This window comes from Sparus aurata, chromosome 3 (assembly GCF_900880675.1).
Source record: "Sparus aurata chromosome 3, fSpaAur1.1, whole genome shotgun sequence".
NCBI classification, from domain to species: Eukaryota; Metazoa; Chordata; class Actinopteri; order Spariformes; family Sparidae; genus Sparus; species Sparus aurata.
This window is the reverse complement of record NC_044189.1, coordinates 1,985,362-2,005,734: the sequence shown is the minus strand read 5'-3', so window position 1 is coordinate 2,005,734 and position 20,373 is coordinate 1,985,362. Positions and strand designations below refer to the sequence as shown.

At 40.8% G+C, this 20,373-nt stretch overlaps 2 protein-coding genes across 9 annotated transcripts in view; one reads left to right on the top strand and one right to left on the bottom strand.

The window, feature by feature from the left end:
* Positions 1 to 19,925, top strand: part of col14a1b (collagen, type XIV, alpha 1b) — a 292,249-nt gene extending 272,324 nt beyond the window's left edge. For 5 of the 8 annotated variants that reach the window (XM_030412518.1, XM_030412519.1, XM_030412523.1 and 2 more), the window contains 11 exons: positions 5,501 to 5,596; positions 7,380 to 7,433; positions 9,067 to 9,120; positions 9,274 to 9,327; positions 9,952 to 10,023; positions 12,509 to 12,544; positions 13,368 to 13,434; positions 13,796 to 13,984; positions 14,062 to 14,139; positions 14,227 to 14,382; positions 17,614 to 19,925. In XM_030412518.1, coding sequence (XP_030268378.1) covers positions 5,501 to 5,596; positions 7,380 to 7,433; positions 9,067 to 9,120; positions 9,274 to 9,327; positions 9,952 to 10,023; positions 12,509 to 12,544; positions 13,368 to 13,434; positions 13,796 to 13,984; positions 14,062 to 14,139; positions 14,227 to 14,382; positions 17,614 to 17,906 — 1,149 coding nt within the window. In that variant the 3' untranslated portion in view covers positions 17,907 to 19,925. Of the gene's footprint in view, positions 1 to 5,500; positions 5,597 to 7,379; positions 7,434 to 9,066; positions 9,121 to 9,273; positions 9,328 to 9,951; positions 10,024 to 12,508; positions 12,545 to 13,367; positions 13,435 to 13,795; positions 13,985 to 14,061; positions 14,140 to 14,226; positions 14,383 to 16,092; positions 16,416 to 17,613 lie in introns of those variants that run through there. The other 3 variants (XR_003983583.1, XM_030412520.1, XM_030412522.1) reach the window with 3 other exon arrangements.
* LOC115579069 (NKG2-D type II integral membrane protein-like) lies at positions 573 to 4,001 on the bottom strand. The gene is made up of 6 exons (XM_030412547.1): positions 3,588 to 4,001; positions 2,912 to 3,031; positions 2,723 to 2,809; positions 2,500 to 2,624; positions 1,604 to 1,716; positions 573 to 873 (listed from the first exon to the last, which is right to left on the bottom strand). The coding sequence occupies exons 1-6, from the start codon at positions 3,751 to 3,753 to the stop codon at positions 744 to 746; spliced, it is 741 nt and encodes a 246-aa protein (XP_030268407.1). The 5' UTR covers positions 3,754 to 4,001; the 3' UTR covers positions 573 to 743.
* Positions 19,926 to 20,373: the final 448 nt, after the last annotated feature.

Here is a 20,373-nt window from a genome sequence, read left to right as displayed (position 1 = left end):
TTCTGGAATCTTTTTGATCTTTCTTCCAGTGGTAAATTATGTTATTTTGTAAAGCAATGAACACTTTTTGCCTTTTTGTCCTGTTATGTTTTGCACTTATAACTAAGGACCATGACTAGTGTAGCGTAGAAAAAAGGTGCTGCTCACAGCATCTATTTTCGAAGCACTTCCCCTTTTCTTTGCAGCCACTGCAAGCTCACACACAACCATCACTCTTGTTCAGACGGCCAATCATATGTTAGATCAGGTGGGACTCTTCACCTTTGTATCCAGAAGATAGAGGATAAGCTTGTTCACATATGTCAATCTATCCTAAGCTGTATCTGGCAGAGTCTGTCAGAACAGAGACGGAAAAGTCCATTTGTTGACTGAATGTTTCTGGTAAGTGACGTGCTTTTAGACCTACGAGCTGTAAGCTTGTTATCAGCTCTGTCATCAGCCCTCTGTTACCTTAACTAGGACAGATGTCAGTCAGAACCAACATGCAGCTGTTTTTTTCTCATTGCACAAAACTTCCAACCCGAGTTCTTTTCTGCCCCAAAAAATGCCATATGGAAAGAATTGAAGCACAGTTACATTTTTCATGTTTGCCTTTATTATGGGGTTTATGAGAGAGCACAGCAAGAACTATGCGGAAGGAGAGGAAGAAATGTATGTATACATGTCACAAAGGTCAAGGTTTAAACCCATTACAGTATATCATAGTTACATATGGGCCAAATGTTGCCAGGTTACCAGGAAACTCAAGATATCGCTCGCTCACAGATCCATTGTTTGGTTCCAGGGTCTTTATATTCCCACATTCCTTGCTCATCCATATATACTGTGTGCCCGTGTGGAAGTTTAGTAACGTCCACACCTTCACGAAAGCCCCTGTAAAACAAGCACAAGCATGTTATTGTTATGGATGTAAACCACACAACACATGATTATTGGTGCAACTGTCAGGATGGAAACTCTTAATAATATAAATTCTGTAGTGACACTCCTCATGAGCTTCATATTTAGTCTCTTTGTCTCTCAGCTTCTACTGTTTGCACACCACCGAAGAAGAGTTTCAGAAAGTGACATTAGATTTTTGTTTTCTTCTTAAAGCAGTTTATTTTGTTTTTACATGATTGTTCTGCTTTCAGTGTCGAGGGCCACACAGGAGGGATAGACATGAACATGTTGGTGCCCTCATGTGGTAGAGCAGGAGACTACAAGTTCATCAATCTGAGCTGTTGATAATCTAGATCAGTGGCTTCAGTCACTTTGGCTTTTTAATTTCTCATATATGCGCCAGAATCCGAACAAAGGTGTACAGCTTTAAGACAAAGTAATCTTCATTTTGCACACCACCAACATCATGTTGCTTCGATGACAAGTTAAAAACATGGGTTTAATTATTCAAAGATCATCTGAACGCTGTCTGAGTCGTGCTAATTCAAATGACAAAAATAAAATGCCTCAAAATATTCACATTATTTGAAAACATGATTTGATTGCTCTGTATGACATTATTTTTCTCTTTTTTAATTTTACATTTTGATTTTAAGTATTAAACATCAACAATGAATCTGATATATCATGATTTCAAAATATATATTTTTCGAATCCTCACACATATTTTGGTGTTGTTCCGTCCACCCATTGCCATTCTGTTTTCCATGACTTCATCACTGACTGCAGACCGATCCAGGAAGCTTGATGTTCAGTCAGATTTTTGACAAAGTCCTGGTGATTTTGCAAAAGAGACAGTAATTATTTCCATATGTCATATTGTGTTCATCTCTGAAGGAAAGAAATCCTCCATGATGAAGAATGAATGAAAACAAAGTAACACAAGAAAAATACTTTTCTTAGCCAGGAACAACAAATTTTAATTGACAATTTTGTGATTTAGCCAAATAGACTTTAGTCCTCAGAGCTCAGTGCGTTGCAGCTAATTAAGTAATATATAGAAACAAGTTTGTTAATATTAAGAAAACATTTTCACCAGTTTGACAACACATGCACAGCATTTAGAACAAACGCAACCAAATACAGAAACACACTGCAAGAAGCACAGAGGACGATGAAAACTGTTTCCAGGGGACGCTAAAAAGTGACGAACATGTCTGAACGCAGTGGGGAGAAGCTGGTTGTTGGTCACATTTGGTGCCTCATGAAGTTATTGAAGTCTGTAAAATCTGAGTTTTTTTGATGTGACAACAAGAATCAGAATGTAAATATGTAAAATATTTTGATAACCAGTCATATCAGACAGTTGTAGTGCATCCTCTAGGCCAGGGGCCAGCAACCGTAACTATCAAAAGAGCCATTCTTGTCCTCCTCACTCACCAAAAAATATGTCCGCAGCCACAAAACACAGCACAAAAAGGTCTAAATTGTCCCATCAAGATTATTAATAGCATACTCTGTATTGGACTATTTATTTTCATTACTTCCTTGGCATGTCATATCACTAACAAAAGACAAATCTGAACAGAAAGCCCAAACAAGGTAACAGACACTCACATGTTCTTCTTTGGTTGTTATTGTCACCAGATCTGCTCCGCTGCTCTGACAGTCGGTTCTGCTCTCAGTCCAGTTCTTCTTCTCTGTAAATTTGTTATAACAACTGCATCGAAATCTCGTCCATCCTACAAGAAACAACTTAATGTCATTACAGTGTTTTAGCAACAGATTTGAAATTGTTATGATGGATTAACATCTTGTAATGTGACGCTGTTTCCCTGACCGTGGCAGAAACTGTCGTTCAGGTTGTCGTGACTCGTCTGCTTCTCCTTCTGACTGAGTTTGGAGTTCTTAGAAATTTCTGAAATATCTGGTGAAAAAAAGACACAGCACACTGATGTCCAATCAAACTGATTGATTGAAGTTTTAAGTGACTCAAGATGTGACATTAAAATAAAGACAAAGTCCTCACAGAGTTTGGACAGGACGATGACTCCAGCTAATAGCAGGAGACAGAGTACACTGAGGACCGATGCAGCAGTTCTACAGTTGCCTCTTTTGACCGCTGGGCGATGCTCTTGTGTGTGCGCTCCTACAGAGATAAAATTCACAAAGAATACATTTTGATATAAAAAGTTTGAAGTAAACGTTTCCTCCTTCAGGTCAGCTGAAGCGCACTGACGGTAACAGAGATATTTGATTTGAGATGTAAGATGGCGAAGCAGGGGCGAGAAAAGCTGCGCACAGAAAGTTACTTATGGTGACACAGATCCAAAACCTGATTAGGATTCAAATGTAAAGATAAGAATACAACTACAGCACGTAGGGGAACTATTAACTATTTCATTTAGAGGTTTATAAGGCCAGTTCAGCTTAGAGAGCCCTGCGTCACATATTTATTGCATAACATAAGATCTTTAATTAAACATGGTGGCACAAGAAAGCAGAGATCTCTTCCAGGTGTGGAAAAAAGAATAATTATTATAATAAGAATATTTGAGTAAAAGTAAGAAATTGAAAAGGTTAATGGGGAAAATTATAAAGAAATAAAATAATAATTTGCTTTAGCTAAGACTTTAATTTAATAGACATATCCATTTCAACCATCATGATTAGCATCGAGTCGACAGATTTTAACAGCTGCTCACCTCTGCCCTGTTTCGAACGATCAACATGCCGATGGTCGGTGAAAGTGTCCGCACTCTCGTAAATGTCCACCACTCTCTCCAGGCTCTCCCCTCTGTCCTCTCTGGCTCCTTTGTTGTATCTCACATTCACAGTCAAATCTGGGTCTTCGTAAATGTTGGAATACATTTTATGACGCCAAACTACATAAACATTTCTGCAGATTTTCAACAGTCTAGATTTAAATTTACTGATTACACCCCCCGCTGCTGGCACTGCCCTGCCCCTAACAGGTTCTCTGCTCCACTGTAGATAGTTTGGTTTGTATTTTTTAAATCCAAATTATAATTTCTACTCCGTTCTGGTGCTACTGTCGGTGTTTTCTGCCAAACTTTTTCTGTCTCTGTGTTTCTGTTGGCCAGGTTTCATCACACAGGAAATAGTGACAGGAAAACAGTCAACCACATTATCACGCCCTACTGGAAAACCTCTCAAATAACTGAGTAATGAGTTTTTTTTAGGCTTCCTTTTAAATCAAGAAACCTTCCTTTTTTGTTTCTTTATTTAGAAGAGGTTTTAATTCACAAATATAATATTAGATTTTTTTTCTGACAGAGCTATGATCCGTGGTTTGAGTTGTTTTGCTGTCAGTCAAGTCAGTTTTTTTACTGAAATGTTGTTAAAATTGTTAATAAGCAGTTTTGACCTGAGCTTCGTGGCACAACATAATGATGTAAACACTGATCATGCGAAACATTTCAAGAAAAGTGTCAGTGGAATCAACTGTGCGTGGTCCTGGTTTCTTTCTCATATTTGCTGTAGTGAACTGAATGATACAAGGCGCAACTTGGTGGTCTGAAACAATCTTCTGAGACGGAAATGTTTGCTACGGATGTGACCTATTCTGTAATCGTCACGCATTTCCTCGCTGCCATCATTTCACACTATCAGATGTTAAGTCCGCGATGAAATGGAGGTGCAGAAACATCAGATACGACCACAAGCACAAGCAGGAAAATACTGTATATCACAGCTGATGATGGAGGTTTATAAACCGAACAAGACTGTTGTTTTAAATGTTCTCTCTGAGAAAAGAACTCTACAGTGAGCAGCCGCAGGGTTGTATATGAATTTATGGGTGGATGTGTTACCCTGAATTAAAAGTAAGTAAGTAAATAATTAATTACCATACCGTTATCCACAGCAGATGGTAGTAGTTATGTAGCACATAGCAGCCTCCTTATTTCTTGCCTCACTAGTTGATGAATAACATTAACCCTGTGGTCCAGGTTTGGTCCAGTACCACATTTTCTTGAGCTAATTGGATAGCCCAGTGTAAATGTTTCATTTATTACTTTCATTTTTTGTTATTCATTGTTATGTAAGTGTAAAGCAGATGATATTGCAGCAGCGTGTGTGAAACTAAACAGTACGATTTCTAGAGAAGATGATGTGATAAATGCTCCAGCTCTTAAAGCAACAGTTGACCTTTTGACTGCTGCTTCTAACACAGGTTCAGGTGCATAACTTCCACCCGGTGGGCTGAAGTGGGACCACCTCTTCCTATTTTTAATTTGGATTTGAGAGACTTGAAATAACAGTAGGTGTAGACGGGGCTTCATTTCAGACTGGGATTAAGAGGCACTTTGTTGTTCAATGCAGCACTTCTCTGAACTGCTGTAATAAAGTCTGGTCTCTTTTCAGTCACCTCGGCAAGTTCAAACCTTTTATAGAATCAGTGCTGATCAGTACAAAGTAAATGTACTTCTGCTTTAATCAAAAGCATTCTCCAGGCTCTCATTCATCCAGCGCTCCTCCACACAAGTGCTCGAGATGATTCATCCTCACATCCGCCTGTACGATACTCTACATTTGCCATCGTTGCAGCCGTCTAACTCTCTTTCTGTATGTTCTCTCTCTGTCTTCGTCTCTCCAGGGGCCGACTGGTCCAGTAGGTGAAACAGGTGTGCCAGGACCTCAGGGACCACAAGGACCACAGGGACCCAGTGGACGCACCATCATTGGACCCCCGGTATGTCAGACACACAGAGAAATAATTGTCCACAACATGTCAACATATTCACATATATATTTAGAATATAAAACACTGTCAGAAAGGAAGGTTTATGTTTGTACCTTAAGGAGTACATCGGCTTGTCACCGGGGCAGTACTGTACTACACTATAGTGTTGTTTTTGGTGGCCCGTTTTAATTTTAGTTTTAGTCTTTGTGTCAAACTGTCATTTTATTTTTTATTAGTTTTAGTCACGTTTATACTCTTTTTAGTTTACTAAAAGTCTGAGCATTTTAGTCTTATTTTAGTCAGAATTATCCATGACTATTTTAGTCTAGTTTTAGTCAGTGAAAATTGTACTTTAGTCTCTTTTTAGTAATGCAATTTCTATCTGTGTACTCGTATTGCATTTGCTATGTTGTACCCTCCTCCCCTCTAGCCTATAGGCCTATGTCATGTGGTAACAGCACACACACACACACACACACACACACACACACACACGTCATGTTATTATTCATTATTCTCTTTTCTATTTATTTTGTTTTTTGTTTGTATTTTTTATGTATTCCTTGTTTTGTTTTGTTTTCACACACGCACACACACCAACTGGCCAACTGTTATGTTCAAGGAGAAACACCCGTCCTCCTGTCTGTCCTCCCGACCATCCTACAGACTCTTCGTCACATTTCTGCCCTAAAAACAGCGTCTGTCACCAGCAAAAAATGTTAACTCACTGATGGTTTGTGATGAAAATAAATCAGCCCTCCAGACTGAGACTTCAGTGAACTTTCCCCTGGAAAACAGCCTCTGTCCCCACGAGTGAGTCACACAGCTTCCAGTTTACTGATGACGATTATGTAACTATGTCATTTCGAGCGAAAAACGTAACTTCACCACTTTCCAGGATGTTTGGTTGGTCAGGATCGCAATCACACCCCATTATAACAGCATCCATATGATTATAAACTGTCCGCGGGTTTAGATTGACAGGAGGACGCCGGGGAGACCCCGAACCCCGGCTGGCCGGCCATTGGTCCCTTTCTTTGTGTCAGACTTAACTTTATGTCTTGAGTTGTCATTAACATTAACCCACCACAGCTGCAACTTCTAAATAATGCTGCACGAGTGCGGATTGAGGAAGTGACGTCACCCGCGTCTGCGCAGTGCGACCTGATGCAGCCCCTGAATTAAGACTCAGAAAAAAGAAGTATTGCAAATTAATAATAATAGCGAGACGAAATAACATTATAACATTTTCTCTCATCTCGTTTTGGTCAACAAAAATGAAGAGGTATTTTAGCAGAGTTTTTATATTGGAAACCACAGTTAGTCCCATTTTTATCTGTCAACAATATTGCATTATATAATTAATTATAGTTTTCGTCACCTGACCACCATTTACGTTGCATCACGTGATAAGGGTTCGGGTTAAGGTACGACGATATTTAGTCATGATTTTCGTTGACAAAAGCAACATTACTAGACAACAAGCAGTTGTACCCTTGACATTGGGGCATTACTTGTTAATTTAAGTTGAAGGGATAAAAAGAAAACAACAGTCCATATATGTGCTGTTTCGGCCCTCAAAGAATAGACATAGTTACCTTGAGGTCCAATATGTAGTCCGAAGTGGAAGGTTGTACCTTTAGTGACTGAAGACTGTACCCCTTTTTCTGACAGCGTATCCACTATTTTTTTCATATTCAGATGATATACACATTGTGAGCAACATTTTTTTTCGCCATTATATGAACGATATACAAACAAAGAGAGATAAAAGTATAATTTTAATCTGCAGGGTGCTCCTGGAGAGCGAGGACAGAAAGGTGATGCTGGACAACAAGGAAACCAGGTAAAAACTCAAATTAACCAACAAACGCAACGTGTATCAACATTTTTTTCAAGCTCATCCGGTCACAACATTCTGCATGTTTCATGTCTCTGGTACTTAATTATCAATCTGATAATTAGAATTCTCATCAGATTAGGCTCCAAGCAGCCCTAACCCTAACCCTAACCAAACATGTTTATCACGATTGCTTTTCATTCTGCTAATTATGTTCAAGTACATTCTCACCTCGTCTGGGTTTTCGGTGGCTGCTCGGTAGAGTTACATTTTCAAGTGTTTTTGTCAGAGATACAAATTAATTAACATTGTTAGTGACAGAACATTGGGCAGTGTGATGTTTCCGAAAGGTCTGCAGCTTGAAAAGAGCTTCTCAAAAGTCTAATTACTGCTGTGGAGTTACTGCGACTAATACGACCTTTCGGAAACAAATAGTTGTCAGATTTTGAATAATGGTGCCATTTGCTAAAGGTTGACTTGTGTGGTTCGAATCTGTTTCCATTCCCAGAGCTCCTGACAATAGAACATGATCCAATGTTTGTGTTTGTGCACAACGAAAAAACACAGAAATAAACATCTCTCAGCTACAATACATATCACACATATACTACACGTGTAATACAAATGAACTGTGTACAAATTACGCACCAGAGTTTGTTTTTTCTTGTAGTCTGTCTTTTGTTATCTGTCAAATCTGGGAAAGTTTGTCCTCAGTGTGAATCAGGCTGTTAACATTTGGTTTTACATTTCATCCTGAGTGATCTGATCACAAGTAGACGTCTATTCACACTTCTTGTGATCTAATCTGACTTCCCCCTCAGTGTGCAAATATACACCTACATCATTGACTCAAACGGATATGTTGTTTTACACAAAGAAACCCAAATTAAGAAGAAGGTCCAAATAGATAAGATCTTGTCAGAGACAGCGAGTTTATAAAGTTTCTCAGTTTTTACGTTGTGTCGAGACTTCTTAGTGTTTTAAAAATAGCGATTTTGATGCTAGCGTAAAAGTGCCCGTAGCACTCCCATTGAAAATGAGTTTGAGCCAAAAACGAAAGTAAATCTTAAAAGTGCCTCTTTCATCGTAACTATGCTTTTACACGAAGGTTTGACTCGTATACATTTACAAAAAAAGCCTTGGTTGCATTTTGGCGAGAGTTTCACTTTGATGTTTTGTTTGATGCTGAATTTAAATGAAAGGCTCCAACGATTATGATTTCACTGTTGCTGTTTTGTGAAGTTTGTTGACTTTTTCCTTGTGAGACAACTTTTAAAATCACACGATCTATTAAGGGAGTCTGGTGATGTTGTGGTTACTGGTTCAGTGTTTGAATGATTTACATCACAGTGAACCACATGGGGATCAGACCGTGTGTGTGACCCAGTCTGCCTGTTGTTCTGGATTCTTCATATTGTTTCACAGAGAACGTCAGTTGAGAAGGCGGTCCTTCAACATGTGCTCACACTGCTAACATAGTCAGAACACCGAGAACACCTCTGCATGTAGTCTGAGTGATCAGACCTCAAATGTGTGGTCAGTTCATCTTGGGTGTGTTAGGTGTGATGGGATCACTCAGGATCCAGGTCTGAGCCGCCTGAATGTGACCTGCAGTGACCTCTGCTCTCTGATGTTTCAGGGAATCCCTGGCAGACCTGGAGGACCGGGCAGAGAAGGACCAGCAGGACAGAGAGTGAGTCATCCCATAAATATAACTGTCAGCGACGCCTCTGAGATGAGATGAGCATCTAGAATATCAGAAGAGTTTGGCACGTTCCTAAATACAGTTGTTTTTGCACACAGGCATCATTTAGGTTCAAACATATGCATCTTTTTTCCTCCACAGGGACTGCCGGGCAAAGACGGCCCACAGGGCAGACCGGGTCCTACAGGAACTATGGTAGGTCACGATTAAATGTGGACATAGTTTAGCTGTGGTGAATGTGAACTTATTAGGAGACACAGGAGGAATGTGAATGTCTGGCAGCTCCACTGTCCTGTCTCTGGTTCTCCTCCTAGAGACCTGAAGGTTGATCTTAAGAGGAGCTGTTACTGTAGGAAATAGTCAGAATCTTTGGGAGGATATATATTTTTTTAGCTGTGTACTTAGATTATCCTGAATGTTATAATCAAAGTTAAAACCCTGAGAAAATCATAGGTTCACAAGTTGATTTAGTCGTCTGTTGCTTCGGAGGGATGGTGAAATCACACATACATTATCAAACTTTAACACATTACCTCGTCTGGAGCATTTGTACCTGAGTCTGATAGTTCAGGACATTTCCCCTCCAGCACCAGCCGGCAGTCATCACTACAGAATATCTCATCTAATCTCTGAGCTCTCCTCCCGTCAGTAAACGGCTCCGGATCAGATCAGAATCTGATGTGACTCCAGGTTTTTTTTCCTCCAGGTTTAAAAAGCTGCACTTACACGCTAATGTCGTTGTAAGAGTGGTTTACATGTGTGTTTGTTTGTCTTCTACATTGTTGTTTATCCTCATATCTGTCTGTGTCCCCCCATCAGGGGACTCCAGGAGCTCCAGGGGCCCCAGGTACAACGGGCCCTCCAGGAAAACAAGGAGAACTGGGACCACCGGTGAGTCAATGCGATACAGTGGTTCTGCCTCTTCTCCTCCTCCACAGTCTGGGTTTACACCTGAGACCAGGAACCCCGTGTGTTTATGTGTTTCCCACCACCTGTCTGACGGGAGGCAGGAAGTCGTGTCAGTCAGGTTTAGCAGAGCGTCTGTCGGCAGGATTAACAGCTTCCTGTGTGAATATCTACGAGCCCGTCTGACACTCACGCTGTCTGAGTCTCAACCCACCTCCTGAAAACCGATACGGACCAACTGAAGAGGAAACTTCCCTTTCTCTGTCAGGAGCCGTTAGTCTCATTATCCCTCGAGGAATTCTCTGACTGGTTTGAACTTATCTCAGTTTGTACTTCAACGCGGGTTTGGAAAATAATAGAATCGTGGATGCGTAGTGATTTTCCCTTTAAAGATTCACAATCAGTGCACTAAACTAGGTAATTAGATTTCTGAGGGCTCCCCGAGCAGCAGCTGTCGACTGAATCTCTCGCTGTGTTGGAGGATATGCTGAAATGTAAATGAGAATAAATACTGAATCATCTGCTGTATAATTTGAAGCAGCTTTGCTAAATGCACAAAAGTATCTGGAGTGTCTCAGTGGTGAAACATGAAAAGATTATATTCAGAAGATTTGGGGAACGCCACTCCGGCTGTCTTGAAGCAAAATACACAAAGTGTAAAGAGTAAAAGTACTCATGTTTCAGTAGAATACAAACTGTCAGTGTTTCTATATCTCATCTATTTGGATTAAGACTGCAGCTTTACTGTGTTTGTGTCACATTAAGGTTGAGCTCATTTTAACTCCTTTATATACTGCAGGATAGTTTAATCTGCATCAATGCATCATGGTCTATAAGATCACCGTATGTGTGCAGCGTGACTGTCCTGTGAGAACCACAGTGACAGAAAAACAAAACTGCTTTCATCGATGCAGTTTCTTTCAAAATCCATGAGGGTTTTTAAAAAGTGTATTCATCTTAAAAGCCTTTGGGCTCTTGATGCGGGTTGGGCGTTACATAATTTGGCAGTTAAAATCAAGAGACTGAGCATGTTTAGCAGAAACATATCACAAATAGTAAGTAAGATAATAGAAGAAGATACAAACACAAAATCTTCTGACATCTGATTATTGAATAACACTCAAAGACGCATTTTTCAAATGCCTAAAGTAACTTTTTCACACTTTTATATGTATATTTTCAGAGGGATCTGATTTTAGGTATCTAGAAAAATCTGTTTTTCAGCTGCCTCGTCCTCAGCAGGACATAACTCAGCTTCCTACACGTTCACCGTACAGCTCAACTTACAGGAAAACCCAAACCAACCCTTTAAAATGTTCTGTGGTACCGTGATGGCCTGCTTGAATGAATTGGGACTGAGAATGAGAGCAGGACACGGAAGAAACAGGAAATTACATCAAACTGTCACAGCGACAGACTTGGGTGCCGTCCCACGTTTTCTATAATCTGCTGTGTGGTTTCCGTTGGGCTGATTGTGTGTAAGCCTGAGTACAAATGTGAGCGTTCTGAGCGTTGGCACGTCCTCCTGATTAAATGAAATGTTCACAGACAGTAAAACCACATTTCGACTGCGCCGCCAAGAAAAAAATGAGATTCAGTGGGAGGTGAAACAAACTGCTGACAAATTACTTTGTATCGCTGTGAAAAATTGTTGTCAAGCATGTAATTACGGATCCGTGGGCGGACTGCAAAGAGGCCTCCCTAACTAATTACCACGCGATTGTCTGCTGCAGGTCTCAATGTGAACTTACTGGAGGGAAATATAGTTCAGTTTTTTGGTAATGGCTGCGTAAGCGGCTCAGAATCAGCGTTAAAGAGAGTTCATCGGGATAAAAGAGGACGTTTACCTTCTGTTGTGTGTCTTTTACAAGCTTTAACATTTATCACTGTGTCCACTGAAGGCTGCTTTTAGTTACGTTAACCCACCGCAACACAAAATGAGACCTTGTCTGTCGTTTACCGCTAATTTCAGCTTCAACATCTTTTTACATTTTAACACAAAGGTTCCAGTCCCGTCAGCTGATGAAATCTGTTCTGATTTGTCGTCTGTCTGTTGTTGGTTTATTTATTTTGACATGACAGATAAATAAAATATCAAACAGCACGCCAAGATTAGATATCGCAAAGTGATTCAGTACACGTGTGATTTATCGCTGAGGGAATAAATAAAGTTAGGCAAGATACACAGTAATCAGTGTTTCAACATTCAAAACCACAGTTCCTTCATTAGAAATGCAGCAAAACATTCCAGAGACCTGAAGTTTAATAAAAGTGGGTTAATAAAAAGCAGAAAGGAAAACAAGGAATAAAGGGATAAAGAGAGAAAAAGTCTTCGCTTTCTGTTTTCTTGATTTTTCGGGCTGAGGTATTCACCGTGTCCATAAAGTCTGAGCGGGTCGTGTCTGTTGAGTTAAATCCTTCATGTTTGTCTTGTTTTTTTCCTCTTTTCATTTGTTTTTGTCTGTTGCAGGGTCCTACTGGAGGCAAAGGGGAGAAAGGTGAACGGGTAAGTGGCTCTTCAGTAAGGTTCGGTGGCTCTTCTCTTTGATTCACCGCTGTGTTGTGATTTCTGTAAACGGAAAAGTCGACCCAAGAAATAAAAGAGTATATTATATAAATAATATTTCACCATGTACAGAGAGATGAGCAGAGAATGGATGCTCGTTTTTTACAACGCCTTCTTTTTCAAAAATGTTTTGGATAAAATGAACAAGTGAAATTAGTTTAAGTATAAAATGTGAGGATGGAAAAAGTCCTTTTATCATCACATTTTAAATTATAAACTGAACCAATGAAAGTTTTTTTTTTTTATGTGCAGATTTCCAATTAAACTGACCAAAATATGTAATAATAATAAAAATGATAATAATAGTAATAAACTTTATAAAGCAACACGGTTACAATGTGCTTCACTGTAGATAAAACAATGCAAATGACAAAAATGATAAAACATTGTAGAATAAAAAACAAGGAGCATTTCAACAAAAACAATAAAACCCAACACTTAATAAATGCTTTCCTATAAAAAAGATGTATTCATTTATATCATATTTTATATTTCATATTGTATTTAAAAGATGTGTGGAGATGATGGAGCCTGCCAGACTTCACTAGGTGCAGATCATTCAAGATCTCAGATGTACAACATCAAACTTAATGCCAAAAATTTGATGATTGTCAGGAATGAAATTGAACCTGTTATAAACGTTATATTACAGGACGTCTCAGTTGTATTTCAGGTGCATCATCACCAGAGGTGATTGCAGGAGGTTTGCAGTTCTGTAGAAAGCCAGGAATACACTCAGTCCTTCTGCTCGTTGTGTCTCCAGGGGGACCTTCAGTCCACATCGTCAGTCCAGGCCATCGCCAGGCAGGTCTGTGAGCAGCTCATTCAGAGTGAGTAGAAACACTGTTCACTTCTCTCAGTTTGTTTGAGGGCTCTAACTTTGTCTTAGGATCAAAGTTATGTTTATTAGATTCTGGTTGGTGTCAGCAGCTGAATAATTCATTATCAGGAAGGAAATTCAAGAGTGTAGAGACACGACTGTGTTTGTCAGCAGCTGCTGGGATGAACTTTTAGGAAACAGAACCATATGATCAAGTCCTCTAAAGCCTTTTTCTCTTTAGCCTATTAATCATGTAATCAGTCAACATTCACAGCCAGTCTGTCACCTCCATGATGATTCTTACCTTATTACCCACATATTGATCCAGTTTGGTCCAATCTCTTGAACTTCATCCCTCTACCTGTTTTCAGGCCACATGGCACGCTACAACTCCATCCTGAACCAGGCACCCAGTCCACCGGTCTCCATCCGTACAGTGCCAGGACCTCCAGGAGAGCCCGGGAGAGCGGGATCTCCAGGGTCTCAGGGAGAACAGGGACCTCCAGGGAGACCCGGCTCACATGGACAACCAGGATCGAGCGGACAACCTGGAGAAAGAGGTGAGAGGAGACACACTGAGTCATAACCAGGCTTCATACTCCTCAGATGTTTCAGAACCAGTTCTGTTTGTCTCCAGGTCAACCAGGAGAGAAGGGTGAGAAAGGATCTCAGGGTGTCGGAGTCCAAGGCCCCAGAGGACCTCCAGGACCCCCCGGTAAATTAGACCACACTAAGTCGTGTCACATTAAGTCCTCCATGTATTCTTCATCATGTTCATTACAAACTCCTCCTCCCCTCCCAGGTGCCCAGGGGCAGGGCAGACCTGGCAACCAGGGTCCCTCAGGGCGACCTGGAAATCCTGGATCTCCTGGTCGACCCGGGGTTCCTGGACCCGTCGGCTCCTCCGGCCCTCCCGGCTACTGCGACCCGAACTCCTGTGTGGGCTACAATGTTGGAGGTACATAGGGTCACTTAGATACAGCGTTAGACTAAAAACCACAGCGATTATGAGACTGAACCGTCATCAGTATTAACGATTACCTTCACTGATGTTCTTTCTTTGTTAGTAATGTTAGACTGAAGAATAACGAGGATGTCCAGGTCGTGATAAGATGAACACAACCTACACTAAGAAACAAACAAACATTCAACTTAGTTTCTTAACAAATAATCTACTGCCGTGTTTTAATTCTACAACTATCTTCCTCAAAACCTGTCAGCTCGTTGAAACACGTGGACATTATGAAGCATGACAGCTTTCAGTGCTGAGATTCTTTTGGATTGAAGGTCATCAAGTGATCGTGTGTGATGTTTAATTCAGTCGGCTCCTTTTCATTTAGAAAAGTTGCCACGAGTTAAACAAGTTTCACACTCAGTGAAACACCTTGAATCAGATCACTGCTAAGATCCAGAATTCTGCTTCAGTACCGACGGAGCGTGTGTTTGTTCAGAAACTCAAAGTTGAGCGATTTTGAAATTTTGCACAATTTCAAAAATCATTTGATACTTTGTGCTTGTTTTTGGTGAAACATTTACACCCAGACAACAAGCTGAATAAACCACAGACACACAGAGTTGTCTTTAAAGTCACGGCATTAAAGGGCCACTTCACCCAAAAGGTTAAAAAGAACTGGCAGATTATATCTGTGGCAGAGGTCAAAGGGTTAAAGTCCCAGTTCATTAACATTGACAGTTGAGATCATCTTCAGCTTCCTTAAAGGAATAGTTCAACATTTTGGAGAAGAGATGTCTTCACTTTCTTGTAGGATTGGCGGGCGTGGAGCTGTAACAGAATACAGAAGTCCTGGTTCAGTTTGTACCAACGGTGTAGGAGACAGTTTGGTACAGCAGAGAAAAAAATAATGTATCTTGTCATCTGGATTATTCCACTAAACGAGCGTGAGCTTGTGTTTCAGCTCATGAACCAAGAAGTCTTGATACTTTAGATGAGTTTTAGATTACACGTGTTTAAGAAAACGATATTCACATTCGATAAGTACCGACGCTATAAAATACAATCAGATATAAACATTATGACACAGTGGGTGAAGCTGCTCTTTAAGCCTCGTCCTCCTGCAGCGTCTGTCTGCAGCAGCATGGTCGGCTGCAGACGTCAGCCAAGAATGATAACGACAAAATCACTGACTGAATTCTGCATCTTCATTTTTACTGACTGCTGTGATTTTTCTGTGAGATATCTCAGTGTTGTGGGTTTAATCACTCGCTGTGAAAGATGCTGCCTGCAGGGTTTTTCTTCAACACGTATCATCTTTAAATACACCAGCAGAAGTAAAACAAATTACTGTTCATGTTCACATCGGAGCTGCAGCGGCTTCATTTGATGTCCGGCATCGAAACAACTCGACTGTTTACATGTTGGAAATTCTATTTAAAGAGTTGACACGATGGATTCCATCACTGGTGTACCAAAGAAAACCCTGCAGGAATCATCTTTACCTTTGAAAAGCATGACTGTGTTAAACCTCGATGTGTTGTGAGGTTAAAGGTCACACAGCAGCCTGAAAGGTGCTGCGCAGCTCGCAGGGTGGTCATGTGAGTAACGTCTGCATGTGTCTTTGTGTTTGTGTTTGTGTTTTCTCTCCTCTGTGTGTGTCTGTCTGTCTGTCCACGCCTCGTTTTACATCTGCTCCTCTTCAATCACCTTCAGGACAGTATATCGATGAATACTGAACCTCGTCCACAAACTCTGACAGTGACAGCAGCAGGCATACGTAGCTTTAAGACTTTAGGTGATGGATCAGCAAACTCACAGGGGAAAAAGACTAAAATGAAATAGAAAAACTAATAAAATAAGTTTTTCTGTTTTTATATACTTGACTAAACCGGGTGCTAGTTTCTGTTTCTCTACTTTTCTCGTCCTCGAGCAGATGAACCGCCGTTCACTGAGATACAAAGCTGCGATTACAAGAAATCATCCAATAATCCATCTCAGAGAGAGAAAAGGCTGCTGATACTCTATATTTTCTTTAATGTAAATAAATCCCATCCAAAGACTAAAACCAACAATGTTTCAGCCTGTTGTCTCAAAACTGACTTCTTGTCTGTGGGTCTAAAACCACTGGTTCCTCCTGAAGACCAAATCTTTAGACACCTCATGAATATAGAGTCTACAGCTGCTCACTGTAGTTTTATCAAACCAAACAGGGTGTGTGTGCATCAGGCTGTAAAACTAAAAGCTAAAATCCAAAGTCCAGGCAACAAAAAGGAAGCAAAATTAAAGTCTAAAAATCAGGTGAGGTGGGGAAAAAGTAGAGGAAACAAACAAAGACAGGAAGTGGAAAGTAACACATGACACATGAGGATATAAGCTACAAAATAAAACAGGAAGTGACCAAACTAAAAGCCAAACCATGACAGTTATTTTAGCTCTCTGTCGATACATCAGGCTCTATTATTTTCTCTGTTGGTTTTGTTTTTTTAATGAGATTTGTGAAAAAGTAAAAATATAGACAATCATCAGCCTTCTCCTGTGATCAGATGAACTGTGTCCAGTCGTTGTACTCGTCACACTGACACGATTGTCCTCTCTTGACTTTATCTTCTAGATTACGATCATCCGGTGCCTCTTTTTTAAACCTCTGCCTTGATATGAACTCATGTAACACGTTAGAAAAAACTCCTCAAAGGTCCTAAAAACTCTGCACGACAACTTTCAGATAAGCGCGCTGCACGATGTTTTAACCTCACGTATCCGGATACGTTTTGTTTGAAAACTACCACTTGAAAATCTAAATGACTGGACAGTTTGAATGTGAATTAATATTTAACACATTTATCACATCTGCACAACATTTCTCCCGTTAAACTCAAACTTATTTTGCTTACTTCAGCTTTTTATTTGCGGTTGTGAATCCTAAATTGACCCTCCCCTCTAACTCTGCTTTCAGTCCTGATCGTTGGTAACCCTTGTTAACTGTTGGTAACCGTGGTAACCCTTTGGTAACCGTTGGTAACTCTTGTTCCTCTGTGTCTCCTGCTCCTTCCTTCCTGTCCCGCCCCCCCAATCCCTCCTGTCTTGCTAACCCAATCAAAACCCAACAAACCAATCCAAAACCTTGCTTCCTGTGGTGGCTGGTGTTGGCCATCTTTGTTTTGGGCGCTCACTGACTGTCTGCCTGTCTGACCGGTGTACTGGCTTCGCTCGCTGCCTGGTTGGTTGGAAACGCAGAGGGTGAGGATATCACTGATGGCGGCCGTCTCTCTGCAGTCCAACTACCGCCCAACGTCTTCCAGAACTACGGCGAGGCCGAGGAGGACGATCCCTATCGCTACTACCAGCCCAACTACCCGGCCCCGCGACCCGTCTCCCCTGACGACCCGGCGCTCGCTCTGGATGATGTGGAGCTGAGGTCCCCCGGCGTGCACCGCGGCGCCCGGAGCCTCGGTGATGACGAGGAGAATGTCGAGCCGAAGAGGAGACTAAAGAGAGGAGCGAAGACGCTGTCTGGACTAATTAAATGAGAGGAGGTGATTGGAGGACGCAGGGCCGCTCGCTGGTTCTGATTGGGCGGTTTGGAGCCGTTACGGACTAATCAACAAGTGCCTGATGTAGAGGATTTCTTATGGACATCGTAGAGGGGCGGGTGGGGGAACAGGCGGGGACGATTTTAACTCATCTATGCTATTGAATTTACTTCAAGACAACAGATTTATGTTCGATTTGTTTTTTGCTATTTTTTGTTTGAAATGGACTGAGCTTCACTGGGTTTATATCTCACAGACGTCTCTCCGTTAACTCTCATCAGATTCTAATGAAATCAGAGTGATTGGAGAACAGACGCCGGTCCTGTTTTCAGGTTCCAGTCGTGCTGTTTGTTGTTTACCGGGTCGGTTAAAGTGCCTCCGAACTGTCTTGCTAGAATATTCTGGAAACATTTTGAAATACAGACACAAACTGTCACGTTATCATTTAACCTTTCAGCTTCATGACTCCAGAGATCTCAGCTAACATCAGGATACATACAAAAAGAAAAACTTTAGAATCACGAATTAAAAATCTAGAAATGTCAGATTATGGTGGATTATTTGTTTCCAGATAGTCGTGTGACAGCAGCTGCAGAACAGACACAAGTTCACAGTGCGTTCAGATACAAAGTGATGAAAACTTTCAGCTTCAAGTTTATTCATCTTCAAAACATGCAACAATCCCATCAGGGCTTTAATTTCTGCTGTTTGCCAACATGTAGCGTCTGTCATCATTTATATTAAGAAGTGAAAACTAAAATGTTTTCAACACAATCCAAAGCACAGCAGCAGCAGAGACCTACTAAATATTAATATCTCAAAGAATAATTGGTCTAAAGTGACTTTAAGTATTTTATTTGCATATAAAAAGTCACATTTCTTTCATTTTGAGTTGATGTGTAGAATTGAAAATAATAATAATAATGTTTAGTTGTTGTTTGTAATCCAAATGTGAGGAGAAAGTCAAAGAAATACTCAAGTAAAGTACAAATAACTGAGAAATATTCTGAAGTATGTTGTTGCTTCAGTCCTCTGAATAAAACTTGTGTTAAAGTCTGCGTTAAGTTAATTTATTCACTTTGACTCAACAAGATGGAAACACTTTGCATTAAATGTGACACTTTGAGTTAATGTAATGAAATAAAAGGAACATTTAGACGTAATTAAAGTACTTAAAGTCATATTGTAAACTCTGTAAACTAACAATATAAATTCCCTGTTAGTGATCCGAGGACGGGAGTTGATGTGTTTGCGTCTGTTCTGCAGGAACTTCTCACCACGACGGTCCGAACACGAGTCATGACACTTTAACCAGCTTCTGTTCTCCTAAAACCAACGTTATTTATGTAAAGCTCTGCATGTTTCTGTTTATTTACCACGAGATGTATCATTTTGTTTAATCTCACCAAGATTATCGTTTGTTTTTCCTTCAGTTTTTCTAGTTATCGTAACAGAATTAAGATCAATCTGATCTGAGGTCGATCAGCTGATGGACGACAGAGTTCTTATATTCCTGAGTTTTGTTTCAGTCGTCAGGTTTCTGGTGTTGAAACTGATTTGAGTTTTTTCGGGCTGGCGGCTGTTTTCCCGCTCCGTGTTTATCTGCCTCCATTTGTAACTTTTGTCTTTAAGCTAATTTAAGTTCAACTGTCTCATTATTTCGTATTTGAGAACAGAAACACAGCAGCTCAGTCTGTTTGAAGTTGAAATGAGTTTGAATTCATTTATATGTTTTGATTTGTTACGTGCGTTTCATTGCTGGAGATCAGTAATATAAAGGGAAGTCCAGTTGTTTGGAGCCTCGTGTGTTGGACACGTTTTCTCTGTGGCCAACATTCATTCAGGCACACTTGAAACTCGGGTGTTTCTGCGAGGAGGACGGAGTCGGACGAGGCCGCGGCGTTTCCCTACACACCCTCCGACCAGGAGATGTTTGAAAAATTTAAATCAAGGAAGTAATTTATTTTTTACTTGGTATTGATTTTCTCAGAACAATAAAACTGAAGTACAACCCTCCTCGTCGTGGTCGTTGTGTCTGTGTGGACTGTTTCTGAATGTGTTGCTGTCCCTCAGCAGGCGCCGAGCTCGAACTCTGAGCTCTAATTAATCTGAGAAACAGGAAGCAGAAGTCTTCAAACTGGCGCCGAGCTGCAGGACGCTGATTGGAAACCAGCAGGTGAGCGGCAGAGTTCAGCATCACACCTCAGCGTCTTGAGACGAACGTGTACCCCCCCGATTCTGACACAGAAACAGGCTGAGGTGTGTTTACTGACAGCTGGTTTCATGTGTCGGCCCAGTTCTGCTTTCCAGGATGCTCCTTTCATACCAAATCTAAATAGGTGTTTTCTGGAGCGTCTTCTGTTTCTCCCGTCCAAACTTGTTCGAAACACATTGCTGCAGACCCACTGAGGCAGAACCAAAGCACCTCTGCTGTACGGGGTTCTACCAAATGTTCTGTTTGAAC

Excerpts from the sequence above, each read along its gene's own strand:
- LOC115579069 (XM_030412547.1), bottom strand. The coding sequence starts at position 3,753 with ATGTATTCCAACATTTACGAAGACCCAGATTTGACTGTGAATGTGAGA. Across the intron at positions 1,717-2,499 it reads TAACAACCAAAGAAGAACAT|GACTTTGTCAAAAATCTGAC; the intron begins GTGAGTGTCTGT and ends CAAAATCACCAG. Across the intron at positions 874-1,603 it reads GGAACAACACCAAAATATGT|GGGCTTTCGTGAAGGTGTGG; the intron begins GTGAGGATTCGA and ends CTTGTTTTACAG.